Source organism: Nicotiana tabacum, chromosome 24 (assembly GCF_000715075.1).
Source record: "Nicotiana tabacum cultivar K326 chromosome 24, ASM71507v2, whole genome shotgun sequence".
Lineage (NCBI taxonomy): Eukaryota > Viridiplantae > Streptophyta > Magnoliopsida > Solanales > Solanaceae > Nicotiana > Nicotiana tabacum.
This window is the reverse complement of record NC_134103.1, coordinates 93,418,528-93,434,870: the sequence shown is the minus strand read 5'-3', so window position 1 is coordinate 93,434,870 and position 16,343 is coordinate 93,418,528. Positions and strand designations below refer to the sequence as shown.

The 16,343-nt window shown below is 35.4% G+C and overlaps 2 protein-coding genes across 5 annotated transcripts; both read left to right on the top strand.

Annotated features, from left to right (window-relative positions):
• Positions 1-1,030: 1,030 nt before the first annotated feature.
• Positions 1,031-4,036, top strand: LOC142161606 (uncharacterized). The gene is made up of 4 exons (XM_016653431.2): positions 1,031-1,399; positions 1,773-1,883; positions 2,893-2,961; positions 3,756-4,036. Exons 1-4 carry the CDS (start codon positions 1,256-1,258, stop codon positions 3,804-3,806), a joined length of 375 nt encoding a protein of 124 aa, XP_016508917.1. The 5' UTR covers positions 1,031-1,255; the 3' UTR covers positions 3,807-4,036.
• Positions 3,798-6,620, top strand: LOC107826448 (myb-related protein MYBAS1-like). 4 transcript variants are annotated; one of them, XM_016653429.2, is made up of 6 exons: positions 3,798-3,933; positions 4,925-5,132; positions 5,242-5,370; positions 5,584-5,713; positions 5,863-5,963; positions 6,245-6,620. In XM_016653429.2, exons 3-6 carry the CDS (start codon positions 5,256-5,258, stop codon positions 6,493-6,495), a joined length of 597 nt encoding a protein of 198 aa, XP_016508915.1. In that variant the 5' UTR covers positions 3,798-3,933; positions 4,925-5,132; positions 5,242-5,255; the 3' UTR covers positions 6,496-6,620. The 4 variants fall into 4 exon arrangements, with proteins under 4 accessions (XP_016508915.1, XP_016508913.1, XP_075103193.1 ...); XM_016653427.2 differs by having other exon boundaries at positions 5,222-5,370; XM_075247090.1 differs by lacking the exon at positions 3,798-3,933 and adding an exon at positions 4,040-4,114 and having other exon boundaries at positions 5,222-5,370.
• The last annotated feature ends 9,723 nt before the right edge of the window (positions 6,621-16,343 follow it).

Genomic DNA, 16,343 nt, shown 5'->3' with positions numbered 1-16,343 from the left:
CAAACCTTTTTCTAGAGGTGAGTGTGGCATATTCACTACCACTAGCCCGTTCATATTCTTCTGGACCATAGTCAGCTATATGTACTTTACGAAATCTCATGTCAAATCGACGACAAACATTAATTTCATAGAGTGAAGGATTATTTTGAGAATCCTTATTGTTTTCATTACCACAATGATGACGATTATAATTTCGTCTATTGCCACGTCCACATCCATTGATACCTTAACGGTAATAATTTTGTATTCTTTCAGACTTATTACATATTGCTACTACATTCTCTTAAGGAAACGAGAATGAAGCAAATTCAATGGGATGAGTTTTCACTTCTTGTGCCCACAATTATACATGAATTTGATCATGGCAAGACATAGAAATTTTATAACTTTGGGTAGTTATAATTTCTTACAAACTCCACTTGAGTTATAATCAAAATTTATTATCTTTGATTGTATTTAAAATCAAATTATAGAATATCAAGAATTTAAAGGAGAAAAATAAGGTAAAATACTTACTTTAAGTCAAGATTTTATTCCCGAAGGAAATTCATGGAATAAGTGACAATCATTATGCTCAATATTATGTACAAGTTGAGCACTATGCACGTATCTCAAAGCCTGGTGACTGAAGCAGATGCCTAGTATAGGAATATCAATGTATTCACCCAAGAGCCTCACGCAAATTCCTATATCTTCTCTTCACGAGTGGTTTAATTTCTCAAATGCTAGACAACTAATTAATAGTATATCTACAAATTAAAACAATCGTCATCTACTTAATTGATTTGAGTCTCGTGCCGATAATGCGTTATAAAATAATAAAAGAAGAAGAAGAATAATAATATTGCATAGAAAAGTAAGAATTTTTTTTTATTAATTTGAGATCAATTACAATGAAATAAAATCTCTTTATAAAGAAAAAAAGTAACAAATCCTAAAATATTGACATAACATTCTTCTCTGACGATTTGATTTATCATTGTCAATTATTCTTACATTTATATGATTTCCATTAATACTTCAGTAACTCGAGGAGTTCTATTTTTTAAACCTCAAAAAAATCTGACTATGACAAAAACAGATGCCCTCCCCTGAAACCCAGTTAGCGCCACTTGTTATAGCTAATCCATTGCTCTATTCATCTTCATTCACACATCATTTTTCTCTTCACTGCCATTCTACATTTATTTATACTAATACTGCAAAATAGAAGAAGAATTCAATAGAAATTGGCAGGCAAACCCATAATCGTTAAATGGGTGGAGGAGGATCTGCTGCTGCTTTACAGAAAGATGTGCCGTGGAGAGCAGCTGGTTCTGGTGCAAGACCAATCCCCAAAATTCATATTCTTCGTCTTCCTCAAAACCCTCATTCCGATTATGTTCTCTCCATCATGAAGGTTCATTTAGAAACATTACAAATTAAAGTGGAATGCATATTTATTCTCTCTGTCCCGAATTATGTGATGTCTGTTCAAAAAAAAAAAAACACCTTTGTATATTTAGGAAAAAAAAATCACTTTAAACTTTTTGTAGTTACATAAATATCTATAACTTGTTTTAGACTACAAGTTTCAATTCTTTTTTTTTTAAACTTCTGGCCTGACGAAAACATCACATAAACTTCTCTGATTTGTATATGGTAGTGCATACTTAAAGAGTGTTGAAGTGGTATTTCTTTAATTCATTTTTTTTGGGGGTGTGGGGATGGGATGGTGAGAGGCTAGGGAATTTACTTCAAAAGGTGTAAGTTTGTTTGGGTGGGAATTGCAGCACCCAGATCCAATTGGAAGCGGATTGGGCACGGAGGCAATAGTAGAAGCAGCAGGTCCTGATTGCATTGTTCCTGGACAGAATCCACCTATTAAGCTTCTGGGGTTTAAGGTGCTTCTATTTGTTTCCACAAATTAACTTGTTTTTTTTTCTTTATTTAATGCGTGTTTAAGACGACAATGACAATTTTCAAAGATTAGAGTTTTCTTGCCATTAGAGCCTATTCTCTTCTAGAACTATGAGTTTGTTGGAGAATGTGATAGAATTGATAGTCTAAAGATGGTAAATTCTGTCTTGACTTTTTCCTTATAATTTTATGGATGTTCATTTTCCTTTTTATTTCTTGTTTTGGCCATTATATGACTGCTCTGTTTAATTAGTTCAGTCTGATGCTGCACTGCTTAGCCTGTTGTCATGTAATATAAGTAGAATTCTGAATGAGGAAACCTAGCTTGTATGTCGGACTGGTGATTTGTTTAATGTAAGCTTGCGATTGTAGTCCAGTTGTAGTTATCGCTAGCTTGTAGGGCATAATTAATTAGAATTTGACTGTTCATAGTGGTCTCTTCAATTTCATACATTTAAGTGTTAAAAGAAGAAAAAGGAAAGCAAAAAAGAAAATGCTTTTGGTGATGTTATTTAGCTCATTAAGCAGGTCCAGTGCTTTTCATTGTTAGTTTAATTTAGGTTCTCCGAGTTCAAGCATTACTATGTAGTCTGATGGTTGCATCTTTTAAATTATAAAACTACTCTGCTGTGGGGATTTAAATTGGTCATGCTGAAATCTTCCGAGCAATTAGCATTTGAAAGTTCTAGCAGCCGTATTTGTGTTAAGATTGAACTGATGGTCGGCTCAAAACCACTTTGCACTTTTAGGGAAAGGGAATGACGATGTTGCATATCAGTACATGTAAAGAAGGAAATGAGATTCGATTTCCTTTATGTCTTGTAGGAGCGGGGAGCTCACATGAAAAGTACTTGTTAAATACTTATGGGAGTATGCTCTATGTGCTAAATATGTTTAATCTCAATTATCTTTTGGCTTTTCTCTTGTGCCTCTTCATTTAAGTCCTAGCGCTCAGTGTTTCATGCTCCTTTCCTACTTTCTATTTGCCTGCAGGTATGGCCCATTGAAGTTGATTTAAAATTTATTGAACCTGTTGGGCGAGAACTAAAGTCAGTTGGGAAGGTAAATTTTCACTTTGTCTAGTTTAGCATTCCAAGTATCTAAAGTAGAATGCTATTGAGACGAATCTTGTGACAGGTTTAGATCTTGTGAAAGCAAAGCAGTTAATTGGTTCCGTTATTGATTGATTGACATTAAAACAGATGTATATTCCTTCTCATAAACTCTCTAGGAAGTTAGCATGCTTTCTGAAGTATATTTGCTCTTTTGGACTCTAGACCAGTATTGTTTAAAGTGGGAATATTAACAGAAAGGTTAGTAGGTGCTATCACTCATTTGTAACGAAGAATGATGGATATTAGTGCTCATTGACATAATACACATACACATAAACCGAGTGCATGTGTATGTACATTGGTTTTCGTAGTCAAATAAGATTGTCTGATGGTAATTAACCAGTAAATATTTTTACTCAGCGTGTGACACCTATTTGCCTTTCTTTAATAACTTTTCCTGAAGGATCAACCTTTACAGAAGGTGATAAAAAGTATGTTGATCTCTGAAGGTGGAGTAGATAGTTTCATTTTCTGTGACATGTGAAAACTATAATCAACATGATGAGTGTAGTTATTATAAATGCATTCATTGGAGGATTTGGCTAATTAGCAAATTAGACGATGCTGCTCATCCCTTCCTCCTAACTAGTATAAGTTTCATTAGACATTTGACAGTATAATCAAGAATGTGCAAATAGACCTTTTATTACACAAATGCACTTTTTTAGCTGGAGAACTGTGTTACATACGGTACAAGTGTCATTTTACCTTTTTGACAGTTTGCTAATTTCGTGGTTGCAGTTCATGGATTCAGCAGTTGATCTTATGAACAAATCTTTCATTGATCGCTAGTACATTCGATCAGAGTGGCTGGAATTTCACCATTATACCAACTACTTGAGACTTGTCAAAAACTAGTGAAGCGGGTTCTAGAGATCATCTGTTGGATTAATCCTACATCTAATGTTCCTTATTTGAGGTCCTATTTTGTACTTTACCAAACTTGAAATTTATTGTACATTTGAGCTAAACTTTGTTGTACTTTTGTGGCAATTCCATGATCCTATGCTATCTTCTTAATACAGGCTCAATGTTTTTAGTCTATTCAGTAACATCTCCCAAATATCAGATTTTCATCATGGATAATGAATCAATTAAAGGTGCATATACAATGGTTTTTTCTTGCTTATATGGAAAAAAAAGAATATACAATGAAGGCCTACTATGTAGAATGCCTTACTTTTATCATATATTGACTTTCAAATAAGGTGATGATAGTGGTAGAGTTGAGAAGGGGAACCTTGGAGCAATGATAAAGTTGTTTTCGTGTGACCTATAAGTCACGGGTTCAAACTGTGGATTCAGTCATTAATGCTTACATTAGGGTAGGTTGTATACATCACACTCCTTGGGGTGCGGTTCTTCCTCGGAACCTGCAAGGAGAGAATATAAGTACAATTGAGCCTTGGTAGGTGCAACCTAGTGGTCAATGAAGTGGGTAGTGAAATTCATAGAAGACAACATTCAATTTCTATTATTTTGATAGACTGCCGAAATATCTGCTGGTTGGAGGTAGCAGATGTCCGATTGAATGGTTAACGTGCCTGACACTTCCGTTAAAGTAAAAAAGAACTGAAAAGCAATTTAAGCAGAGAGTGATACATTTCAGGCTAAGGTGATCTAAGCCTTCCATCTTTTTTGAAAGCTGGGGGCCGTCTTTACATGTCTTACAAAGTGAGCAGTTTTCACAGTATTGGTAATATTCAACTTGTCTTAGTGTTTCAATTCAAACAAAAAGCTGTGAAGCACAATAAGATTTAGTCTCCCCGACAAGAGATGCATATATTGGATTTTACTCTGCACCAAAACCTCATGCTTATCTTGATTTTTCTATGTAAGCACATGCCTAATTAAAGTTCTTACGGTTTATATTATTGTGATGAATGAGACAAAATCTTTTATGCAAACAGAATAGTGTTAAAGAGCTTCTGTAGCAGACAACCTTAGTGTACTGTACCAAAAGTGGTGATGTAAAAAGGGAGATACAACTCCATCCTTTAGATATGAAAAATTGAAATATCCATTGATGACCAATGAAAGCCTTAATTGAGAAGATGAATGCATCTAAGCTGACCACAGATTCCATTATAACCTGATGTTTTCCACCTACTTTGCCAGGTAAGATCTTCTGGTACTCTTTTTCTCTTTTTATCCATCATATAATTTGCCACCTCGGCATCCCTATATAAGGAGGGTAACCTTCTTAGGTTGTGGCAACCATAAATAGCTTCCAAACTAACCATGCACCAAGACGAACTGCGGAGAGGGCAATGGCTTGAAGAGGAAGATGAGAGTCTGGTTATGATTATAGCCATGTTAGGAGAACGTCGTTGGGATGCGTTAGCAAAGGCTTCAGGTATAATTTGGCTATGCCGAAATGTTAAAACTTTAAACTGAAACGTATGTGTGCTTGGTATGACGAAAGTCATTTGATAAGAAACATTTTCTGGTAACCATACACTACTAAAAGATGACTAACTCATGAAAACATTTTCCTGAAATATTACTTCTGTTGTACCAAACACACCCGAAGCATTAAATAACTGTGTTGGAATATGCTTTAATGCAGGGCTGAGGAGGAGTGGGAAAAGCTGCAGATTGCGATGGTTGAACTATCTCCGTCCCAATCTAAAGCACGGTCATATTACTGCAGGTGAAGAACATCTGATAATCCAACTTCAGAAACAGTTTGGAAACAAGTAAAGCTTTTTCCTTCTTCATAAGAATTTTTAATGCTTTACAACAAATTAATTGTCTTTCTGCTATCCAAACGCCGAAAGAATCTTTTCCTGTTTCCAGGCCAAGATTGTTTCACTTGTTTACTTAATTCTTTTTACTAAATTTACAGGTGGTCAAAGATAGCTGAACAATTGCCAGGAAGAACTGATAACGAAATCAAGAACTACTGGAAAAGTCATTTAAGAAAGAAAGCACTAACATACAAACAAGGTGTACTACAACTCTACAAGATTCTGCTTTAACTTTTATATACTGCACTATAAAAAACTTTTATACTATCAGTGTACTTCACATGTTATTATTATGGATTGCCTGCTTTATTTTTTCAAGCATTTAAGCTAGTTCCACTTATTTATGAACAGTTAATTACCTGTAACTATCCTTTAGGTTATCTGATAGTGTAAAAGTTCTTTCACGCAATTAGTTTATATAAGTTAATGTCTGTTCCCTTCCCGTGCCGTTTCTCACAAATTATTGGTTTCATGTGACAGAATCCTTTGGCAGTAACACAAGTAATTCAGAACAACAATCATCAACTTTGAAAAGTGACACAGTCCCTTCTTCTCATAGTGATGACTCCTTTTCTGGAAAAGGAGATTGTTCCTCTGCTGATTCTTTGGCATACTCTTCAAATGACACAACATTATTGGATTGGATTCCAAGTTGGTCATATGAACAAAGCAGAATGGAGCATCATATGTACTTTTGCAGCTCAAACCTATGTTTTTGTTATCCTCCATAGACCTCCCAAGCTTCTAGCTTCGGGTTTGGCCGATCCTACTAGCTTTAGTCCAAAGTTCAAACCTTGTATTTGTATAAAATAAATTCACTAAATATGTACAAAACTTAAATTCAGAATTCTGATGCTAACACTTGACGTCGCTATCCTATAATTCAGAACTCATAGAGTTTAAATCCTGATTCCGCCTCTGCTCCCAAGAAAATACTATTACTACGCAGTGGCGGACCCAGGTGGTGGCTAGCGGGTTCAACTGAACCCGCTTCGCCAAAAAATAATAATGTATATATATAAAAATTAGAATTAAAACTGTATAAATTTTGTATAAATATTTTATTTGAACCCACTGGACAACTATTATTTTACGACTAAAGTTATGTACTTCTAAAATTGAACCCGCTTGCACAAAATCCTGGATCCGCCATTGTTACTACGTTGGAAGGTTCACATTACCTCTGGGGACAATAGTTAAATCCATAGTACTGTTTAATTTTATCTGTAGAAATGTGAAGAATCTTGATCTGTATACAGGGGCGTATGCACCTTATCTCAAGTGGTGTCACGTGACACCGTTTTGTCAATTGTTTTTGTAAATATGTACGTATAAATAATAAGAAAAATAAAAATATTGAGTATAAATATAAAAAAAAATGACGCTTCTTGTCGTTATAGTAATTTATTTATTTGTTCACTTCTTCAAATGATGACACCGCTTATAAAAGTCTATATAGACAACTTGAATGTACATTCTTATGGAAGAAAAGGACCAAAAAAAGACAGCCTAAATACCCATTTCGACATAATACTATCTCCTTTTTTTGCTTATAGTTTCGTGCACTGATAGCGTATATGTCTGTTCAGAGCCGGAGCCAGGATTTGAAATTTATGAGTTCAAGATTCTAGATCGTTTAAGTTTGTGGGTTCTAAATTAATACTTTATATATATTCAACAAATCACTTAAGACAAATATAAGGTTTGAACAAAAGCTAATGGGTTCGTCGGAACCTGTAGCTCGTGCGCTACCTCCGCCCCGGTGTTTACAATAATAGGTAACTCTTAAATATCAAGCCCAACATGATTATGTGAAAAGTAGTGTGAGAACCTGCTAACTGCACTGACAATGAAATTTTTTTTTACACTGTTGGTGTGTATATATTTTAAATCTTTAAGCTTTTCATACTTGTTTTCTTATCCTGTGAATTAAACATGTACAAGGATAAACAACAATAACAACAACAACCCAGTATAATCTCACTAGTAGGGTCTGGGGAGGGTAGTGTGTACGCAGATCTTATCCCTACCATGAGGTAGAGAGGCTGTTTCCAATAAATCCTCGGCATCCTTCCCTCCAAGAACTCCCCACCTTGCTCTTGGGATGACTATAACTCACAAACTCTTAGTTAGAAGTGAAGGTTGCTTACCATCACAGCAACCCCTCTGATAAAGAAAAAGAATAATAATGCAAGGGGACGTTTAAAAGGAAGATGATGAGGACTAACAGACCTTTCTACAATTATTAATGAACTTATCGTCAGCTTTACCAGTTTGACTGAAATCATAGCTGGTGGATAAATTCTGCGTTTAAAATTTAAAAAGAGAAAACAACAATCACAAGAGCTGCTTAGTACAGGTTTATTGGCTTATAATCCACAGAAAAGCAATTAAATACTTCAAAATTTCCCACTTTTTTAGTGGGATAGCTTGCACAAACAAATACTCCACTTATTTTTGAAATAATGTGGAAAACGTTACATAAAAAATAAATTTATAGTTCGGCACAAATCTCTTTCTATCCCCTCGAGCACTCAGTAGAAGAAGACGAATCAAATCATACCGACTCAAATCTCACAGTCAGTTCTTGGGTTTAATCTCCAAAACACACTAAAGATTGAAACATTTATTCACAACGGTACCTAAAATAGTCTTAGATGAAAACAAAGTGGTGAAATAATGGTTTTAAAAACGATCGAACTACAGTCAAATTTGTCAATTCATTGAAATAAAAATCACGTTCAGAAATTAACATTTATTTAATATATGCATAATTAATTATTTACTCTTGGGCAACCTTTCCACCAGCACTACAAACTACTTAATAATAATATGATGCCTTTATTCTATTATTTATGTGCCCGTCTTACTGATTTGCGAATCTTCATGCTTCTTTTAAAATTTTTGGTTCTAGATTTGCATGCATTTCCTAATTTTCTTAAGGTCATCTAAGTTCGTTAAGTACAATCACCGCGGAACCATAATTTCAATTTCATAGGTTTTAAAATTTAAAACTATGAATTCAAGTGCTAATGAGTTTGATTTGAATTTAATGTGTGTACATATTTAATGAATTTTTTAATATAAATACATTGTTTAAACAAAAAATATTGAATTTTCCCACAACTTCTGCATCGGTCTCCGGTCACCAACAATAGAAAATATTAATGTGCATCCATCACGATATATAATCAATCTGTGGTTAATTAATAAGTAATCCATATACACTGAACTTTCCAATAGATAGGAGCCATATGCTTCTAACTTATAAGGTGATGATAGCACTACTTAGCCATATGCTGCAAATTCTATGATAATGATAATGCTGATAAACTAAAAATCTATCTTTTTTAATCATTGGATAATGATCTGAAATCAAATCTGTCCTGCTAAAAGCACTGACATAATATATCTCCTATATATCATCTATAGGATTTTCAGAAAGCAAGTTAGATACTTAATTTACCTAGACGGGATCAATGGGGGTCAAGAAGGCCATGGCCTAGCTGGGGACCTCCATTAAGAAAAAAAAAGTAAGCAAGTTAGGGCGTGTTTGGTGTAACGGAAAATATTTTCTTAGAAAAAAAATAATAATCTTATTCATTTTTCGGTGTTTGGTACGCAAATTAAGGAAAATAATTTCTCAAGAGTATTCATAAATAATTTAGATACAATAAACATGAATTCATAAATTTTCGAACCAACAACCTTTCGAACCCACAAATTTCATAAACTTCCGAAAAAACTCGTAAACTTTATAATTTCTAAACTCGTAAACTTCCAAACACATAAACCTCCAAACTCATAACTTTAGAACTTGTAAAATTTCGAACCTATAAACCGAAAGATGAAAAAAGTAAAACTGAAAATATATAAAAAATATATTTTTTTTTCGCGGGAGGGTGGGTGGGTGCAGAAAAACGAAAAAACAGAAATTTAAAATTACAAAAAACAAAATTAAAAAAATAAATTTGCGGGGTGGGGGATGCAGAAAAAAACATAAATTTAAAAATTACAAAAAAAAAAAGTAAAAACAAAATATGTTTTTTGCAGGGGGTTGGGGTGAGTGGTGCAGAAAAATAAAAAAACAGAAATTTAAAATTGTAAAAAAAAATTACAGTAAAAAAAATAATTTTTTCGGCAGGAATTTGAAAAAAAAGCCTTTTTGGATAGAGGGGTGGGGTTAGGTAGGGTGGGTGGGTGAGGTGGAGAAAGAATTTTGGAAAATATTTTCCCTTCTCTTGATAAAGAAAATATTTTCCTTCAATCGGAGGAAAATGAGTTCATAAGAAAAATATTTTCCAAAACATTTAGAGGGGTGGGGTTAGGTAGGTGGGTGGGTGAGGTGGAGAAAGAATTTTGGAAAATATTTTCCCTTCTCTTGATAAAGAAAATATTTTCCTTCAATCGGAGGAAAATGAGTTCATAAGAAAAATATTTTCCAAAACATTTAAGCCAACCAAACATGAAAAAATTAAAAAATATTTTTCTTCATACCAAACACACCCTTAGACTATCCACTTATAATACCGCCTCGCCCTAGTACGTGTCATGGTCAGAAAGGAGCCACCAATTGTGATGACCCAAAATGTCATCTTTAAATTTAATAATTAATTTAGTTTCGATTCGATGCGCGATTCGTAATTTCGGCGTTGTTTAGCATGATTTGAAGCCTCAACTAAGTTCATATTGTATTTTGGGACATGTTGGTATATTTGGTTAAGGTCCCGAGCGCCTCGGGTGGATTTCAGAAGGTTAACGGAATGGATTTCGGACAAAAAGGACTGCTGGAATATTTCTGCTGCAGAAGCTATTTTTGGACAGCAACCGGTGCAATCGCAGACCTGACTTTGGAAGCTTATATCTCGAAATCTATAAGGAATCTGAACATTATCAAAACATATAAGTTGTAGCCCTTTGATTATAGTTTCCAGAATGATAAACCATTTATCATTCAGACATTTATACAAAATGTTATGATCGATTAACTAAAACTGGTACTGCAGATTTTTGGCTACAGTAGTGTGCATCGCCAGAAATTTTTGCTGCACAAGGCTGACTTTGGGAGCTTATATATCGTAATCTATAAGGAGTTGGGCGATGAGAAAAACATGAAAGTTGTAGTACTTTGTATCTAGTTTGCAGAACCTTAAACCGTTTGGCAGTTAGAGTTGAGTACAAGAAGTTATGATTGATACACTACAGGTTGTCGAGGAAGAGTTTGATATTTTCAACATAAGCATGTAATGATCCAAAAGTCCATTTTTAGTTCTAGATATCGAAATTCGATTTTGAGACTTTCGACATTTTGATAATGAATTATAGGAGTGATCTGGAAAGTTTGGTCTAATTTCATCAAGTCGCGATTGAGTTTTAAGCGCGAAATATGAGTTAATTGTTTAACGAGCGAAATTGGTATCACATTAAGCAAATGAGCTCCGAATTGAGTTTCGATTGAACGAATAGGTTCGTAGTTTTATTTTTGACTCATAGGAATAAGAATCGTCGAATTCCGAGTTCGTATGATGGAGTTAGAGCCTTTTTAGTGAAATACAACTGCTGGTGTAAATAGTCCTGGTGTGCACCTTTAGCGACCAGATGTGACACTTTTAGCGACGGGATTGGACTTTTAGCGACCGGAATAGTATTTTTAGGGCAGAAACTTAAGGACCAAAAATGGTCATTTCCTTCATTTCGTTTTGGAGCAGGGTTCTTGGGCGATTTTGAGGATTTCTTCAAGACTTCAACTTGGGTAATTGTCCTATATCCAAATGTGATTATATTTCATAAATCCATGGTCATATTCATCATTTATTTCGGATTTAAATAGAAGAAATCAAGATATTTGCAAATTCTTCCAAAAACAAAAATTTAAGATTTGGAGGTCGAGTTGTTATCGGATTTTGGTAAAATTGGTATGGGTGGACTCATAATTGAATGGGGTTGTCGGATTTTATAAGTTTCATCGGATTCCGAGATGTGGGCCCCACGGGTAAAATTTGAGCTGATTTTAGATTTTAAAGAAAATGTAATATTTTCTTATGAAATTGATTACTATAATTTTTGTTGACTGTATCGAATTAATTATGACTAGATACAAGTCGATCGAAGTCGGAAAATCGAGGAAAAAGCATAATACTTGAAATGTGTTGAAAGTCGTGTGCATGAGGTGACGAGTGTGTACACGGGCTAAATTACGAAAGATTATATTTTAAAATTGTGTAGATAACTGTTGCGCATTTATTAAATTATTTTATCTTGTTATATTCTTCATCATTGATCTGAGATATATACTTCAAATTTGTTTAATCTTTTCTTACTAATTGTTTTACTTGTTTAGTTGAAACTTGGTTTCTTTTATTCTATGCATTATTTGAAGGTTGATTTTCTTTAAATTAAATATTATTAATATGAAGTATTTGACATTTTTAAACTTGATATTGAAGCAACATAGTAAAGATTTTAAAATATTATTTTCCTAAATTATTTACTCCTGAATATTTTTATACTCATTGTGAGGGAGCCGTGAACTCTTTTTTGTGGAAAACTATTATTGATGATTTATTTTGGCATGAGCCATGAGCTCTTTATTATGGAAAAATATTGTTGTTGAATTATTTTGGAAAGTTCAATTATTTGAGCACTTGAGGTGCAAATTGTGATATATTGTGATATTGATACGCATGCGGTGGTATAAGGTCTGAGTGTTGAAACGCATGCGGTGAGATAAGGGTGGCTTGATACGCGTGGCTAGTAGGGGAACTACTAGAAGTCATGCGATGTGATAAGGGTGGCTAAAATACGGGATGCTATTTCGGGAAAAAATGTTTTCTTTAAATAAATTGTGAAGGCTCCCGCGGTGATATAAGGAAATGAGATATTGTGAATTTATTTATGATTTGGGACTACGAGGCGGTACCTCGGGAGTGCCCTTGTTGATATTGATTTATGGCCATAGTTACTTTCGATTAATTGTTGTGATTTTCATAAAGTTGAAGGAAATTCTGTTTTGATTCCACGAGATATTATTTATAATTATTTGATGTCATTAAATGTGACATACTATTTGATTCATTTCCAATGTCATTTTATTTTACTACATTGATAAACATTTTACCATGTCATTATTATATTCCAGTAGGGCCTCACCTGACCTCGTCACTACTCTACCGAGGTTAGGCTTGGCACTTACTGAGTACCGCTGTGGTGTACTCATACTACGCTTCTGCACATCTTTTTGTGCAGATCCAGGTACATTTTACCAGCCTAGACGTCAGTGAGTTACCTGCGCACGGAGACTTCGAGGTATATCTGCCAGCGTCCGCAGACTCCGGAGTCCCGTTCTATCATTTTATGTTGCTTCCTTATATTTTATTTAGACCTTGACATACAGAGACATTGAGAATAAATTCTTAAAAGCTTGTGACTTATTTCTACCGGGTTTTGGGAGTTGAAATTGTTTGAATTGTAGTTTATTTATTTCAGATATTTATTATTATTCTGTATTGATAGGCTTACCTAGTCTTAGAGACTAGGTGCCATCACGACATCCTACTGAGGGAGTTTAGGGTCGTGACAATGTTGGTATCAGAGCACTAGGTTCATAGGTGTTATGAGTCACAAGCAGGTTTAGTAGAGTCTTGTGGATCGGTACGGAGACGTCTGTACTTATCTTCGGGAGGCTATGGAACAGTTAGGAAAATATTCACTTCTTTGATTCTTTATCGTGCGACATTGATTTAGCTTGAAACATATATCTCATATTCCTTTGTATCCACTTATGTATGACATTGCACACTCAATATCAGTTGTGCGTCGACGGTTCGTAATGCCTCAGATGGACTACGAGGGAGTCAGAGATACTCAAACATTGCCTCAACGTGTGGTTCCGACTGAAGATGCGGGCGTATTGAGAGATCACCTAGTGAATCATGTGGGGGTGCAACGGACGTCGTCTGGTTGATTTATACAAGCTGTGAAGATTATTATTGTGGATCATCGGACGTTGTGACCTATGACTTCGCGCCGAGTAGGGGGAGTCCACTACCAATGGGTGGATTGCGGGGTCATGTATTATATCAGGTTTTGCCTGAAATGTATATATGTGGTACTGAAAGGTTCCCTAAAATTTACACATGTTTAAGGCCCGAGATTTCTTAGAGGATAAGGTTGGGACTTGCGGTATGTATGCCTCCTTAATAATCCTATACTTCAATACCAAAGGAGTTATAGAAACAACTCTAAATTTATAGAAGGTCTACTCAGCGTCGACGTCACTGTTGCGGATTTTGGGGTGCTTCGGAGTAAGTACACTTGTTGATGAGAGTCTGGACTATGTGGTTCGTGATAAGATTTATCTGTATGGAGCTCTACTTTCGTGATCGTTGTGTATAAATAGGGGTAAGGGTTACCCCAAAGAAGAATCGAAGAGTTTGTTAAGAAATTGGTCAGCTCAACAGTGTTGAGTCAGCATAACAAAAGAAGAAATTTGCCTTGGGAGAGATAATTCTCCACCAGTGTTCGTGGCAAGCCTATGAAGAGGGCAGACCAGCCAATGCAACACCGCCCACTTGGCTTAGTTCTCAGAAACGCTTTTGAAAGAGTTTGTTTTCTGGACTCTCCGTAATGCGTGGCATATAGGGTTTGAACGGTTGCATCATGTCATCATTGACGATGTCAGAATATGCGATCAAGTTTAATAAGTTAGCCCGTCATACTCCTACTTTGCTTCCTACAGCCAGAGGGCGAGTCCACAGACTCATTAAAGGACTTAATTATAATCGTAAAATTTTGTACGACTCAGGAGCTACAAGCTGATACTTTATTTATGCTAGTTGTACAAATTGCCAAGATATTAGAACGTGTTCGGGGTAAGGAAAAAGGAAACTAAGGAGACCAAGACGTCTCAAGGTTCTGGGGGATTCAGTGGATTCTACTCTGCAAATATAAATCATTATGGAGGGGGCTCGGGCATTCGACCAGCCCAGTCCGCACATCGGATTACTCGGGGTGCTCCAGTAAGTTCTTTTAATGTACCACCAATATGAGTTCCTACAATAGTTATTCCAATTATCTGGCATAGACTCAATATGAGCAGCCTAACCCGCAAATGGGTTGTTATGAATACGGTGATACTAGGCACATCATGAGAAAATTATCCCAAACTTGGGAGAGACTTATTTCATCAAAGCACTCAGGCTACGTGCCCCATTGCAATTACTACACCAACCACACGACCAGTTAAGGGTGGAGGACAGACGGGTAAAAGGCGTCCTAGAGGTGGAGACCCAGCCGTTGATATATTTATTTTACGGTACGGCGGAGGTCGCTACATCATATGGTGTCGTTACAGGTACGACCTCGATTTAATATAAAGGAATAATTTTCTTAAGTTGATTCGGTTCTCAATATCCGAACGAGTCTTCCTATTGTGCTCCACTTATGAGTGAGCTTCATAATTCTATAATCTACTTATGTGTTTACCCCTGTTAGGAGATTTTATGGAGATAACTACTCCTATCATTTCGTGTTGGTCACTAATAAGAGATGTGAGGCTAAATGTGGCTTTCTGTTACTCATTTCGGTAAATTTTGATGTAAATTCCGAATAATTAATTGCAAATTATGAATTATATGCCCTACCGGTGTGGGGTTCATTATGTGTTGTGATTTGGTGTAACCGAAATTATTTAAAAGGAGAAAATGGAAATTTTCAATTGGCACGATGTGCATATTACTTGTGATTCAGAACTGAGGACGAGATCCTCACATTTTTATGTAAATTGATATGTTTAAACCGGGCTACGAGCTGTGGTGGAAGTTATATAAGGACGAGATCCTTGTGAGGAAAATTCTTGTGTTTAAGTTCTCCCTTGTGAAATTAAATTTGTACGTTAGTACTAATAGGGAGTCATGCATGTTAGGCTTATTTGAATATTTTATATGAAATTCTCTATGCATACTTGCCAATTTTGTGTTGTAATTATTGAGTTTTAACCTATGAGGTAGGTTCCTGCCCAGGTGGCGTTAAATATGACTCGTTAATTCGGATAACTAATTATGAGGTTTTCATGCCTCGCATCTAGTTATCAGTATTGTGAAGGTTTGCAACGAGATTTTTGTTAATATGAAGTTAATTGACGATTTTGTAATTGATTTTGAACAACTATTAAGACCAGATTGACCCAGAAGGGTGCTCCGTTCATATGGACTGAGGAATGTGACGAAAGCTTCCAAAAGCTCAAGATAGCTTTGAGTACAACCCTAGCGTTGGTATTACTTACATATTCAAGGTCTTATGCTGTGTATTGTGACGCGTCGCGTATTGGTCTCAGCGCGATGTTGATGCAAGACGGTAGGGTGATTGCCTACGCGTCTAGACAGTTAAAGGTATAAAAAAAAAAAAAATAAAAAAAATTTGGTCCACGACCTTGAGTTAGCAGCTATTGTTCATGCCTTGAAGATTTGGCGGCATTATTAGTACGGTGTCCATTGTGAGGTCTACGCCGATCACCGAAGTCTATAGCATCTATTTAAACATAATGATCTTAATTTGCGGCAACAAAGGTGGTTGGAGTTGC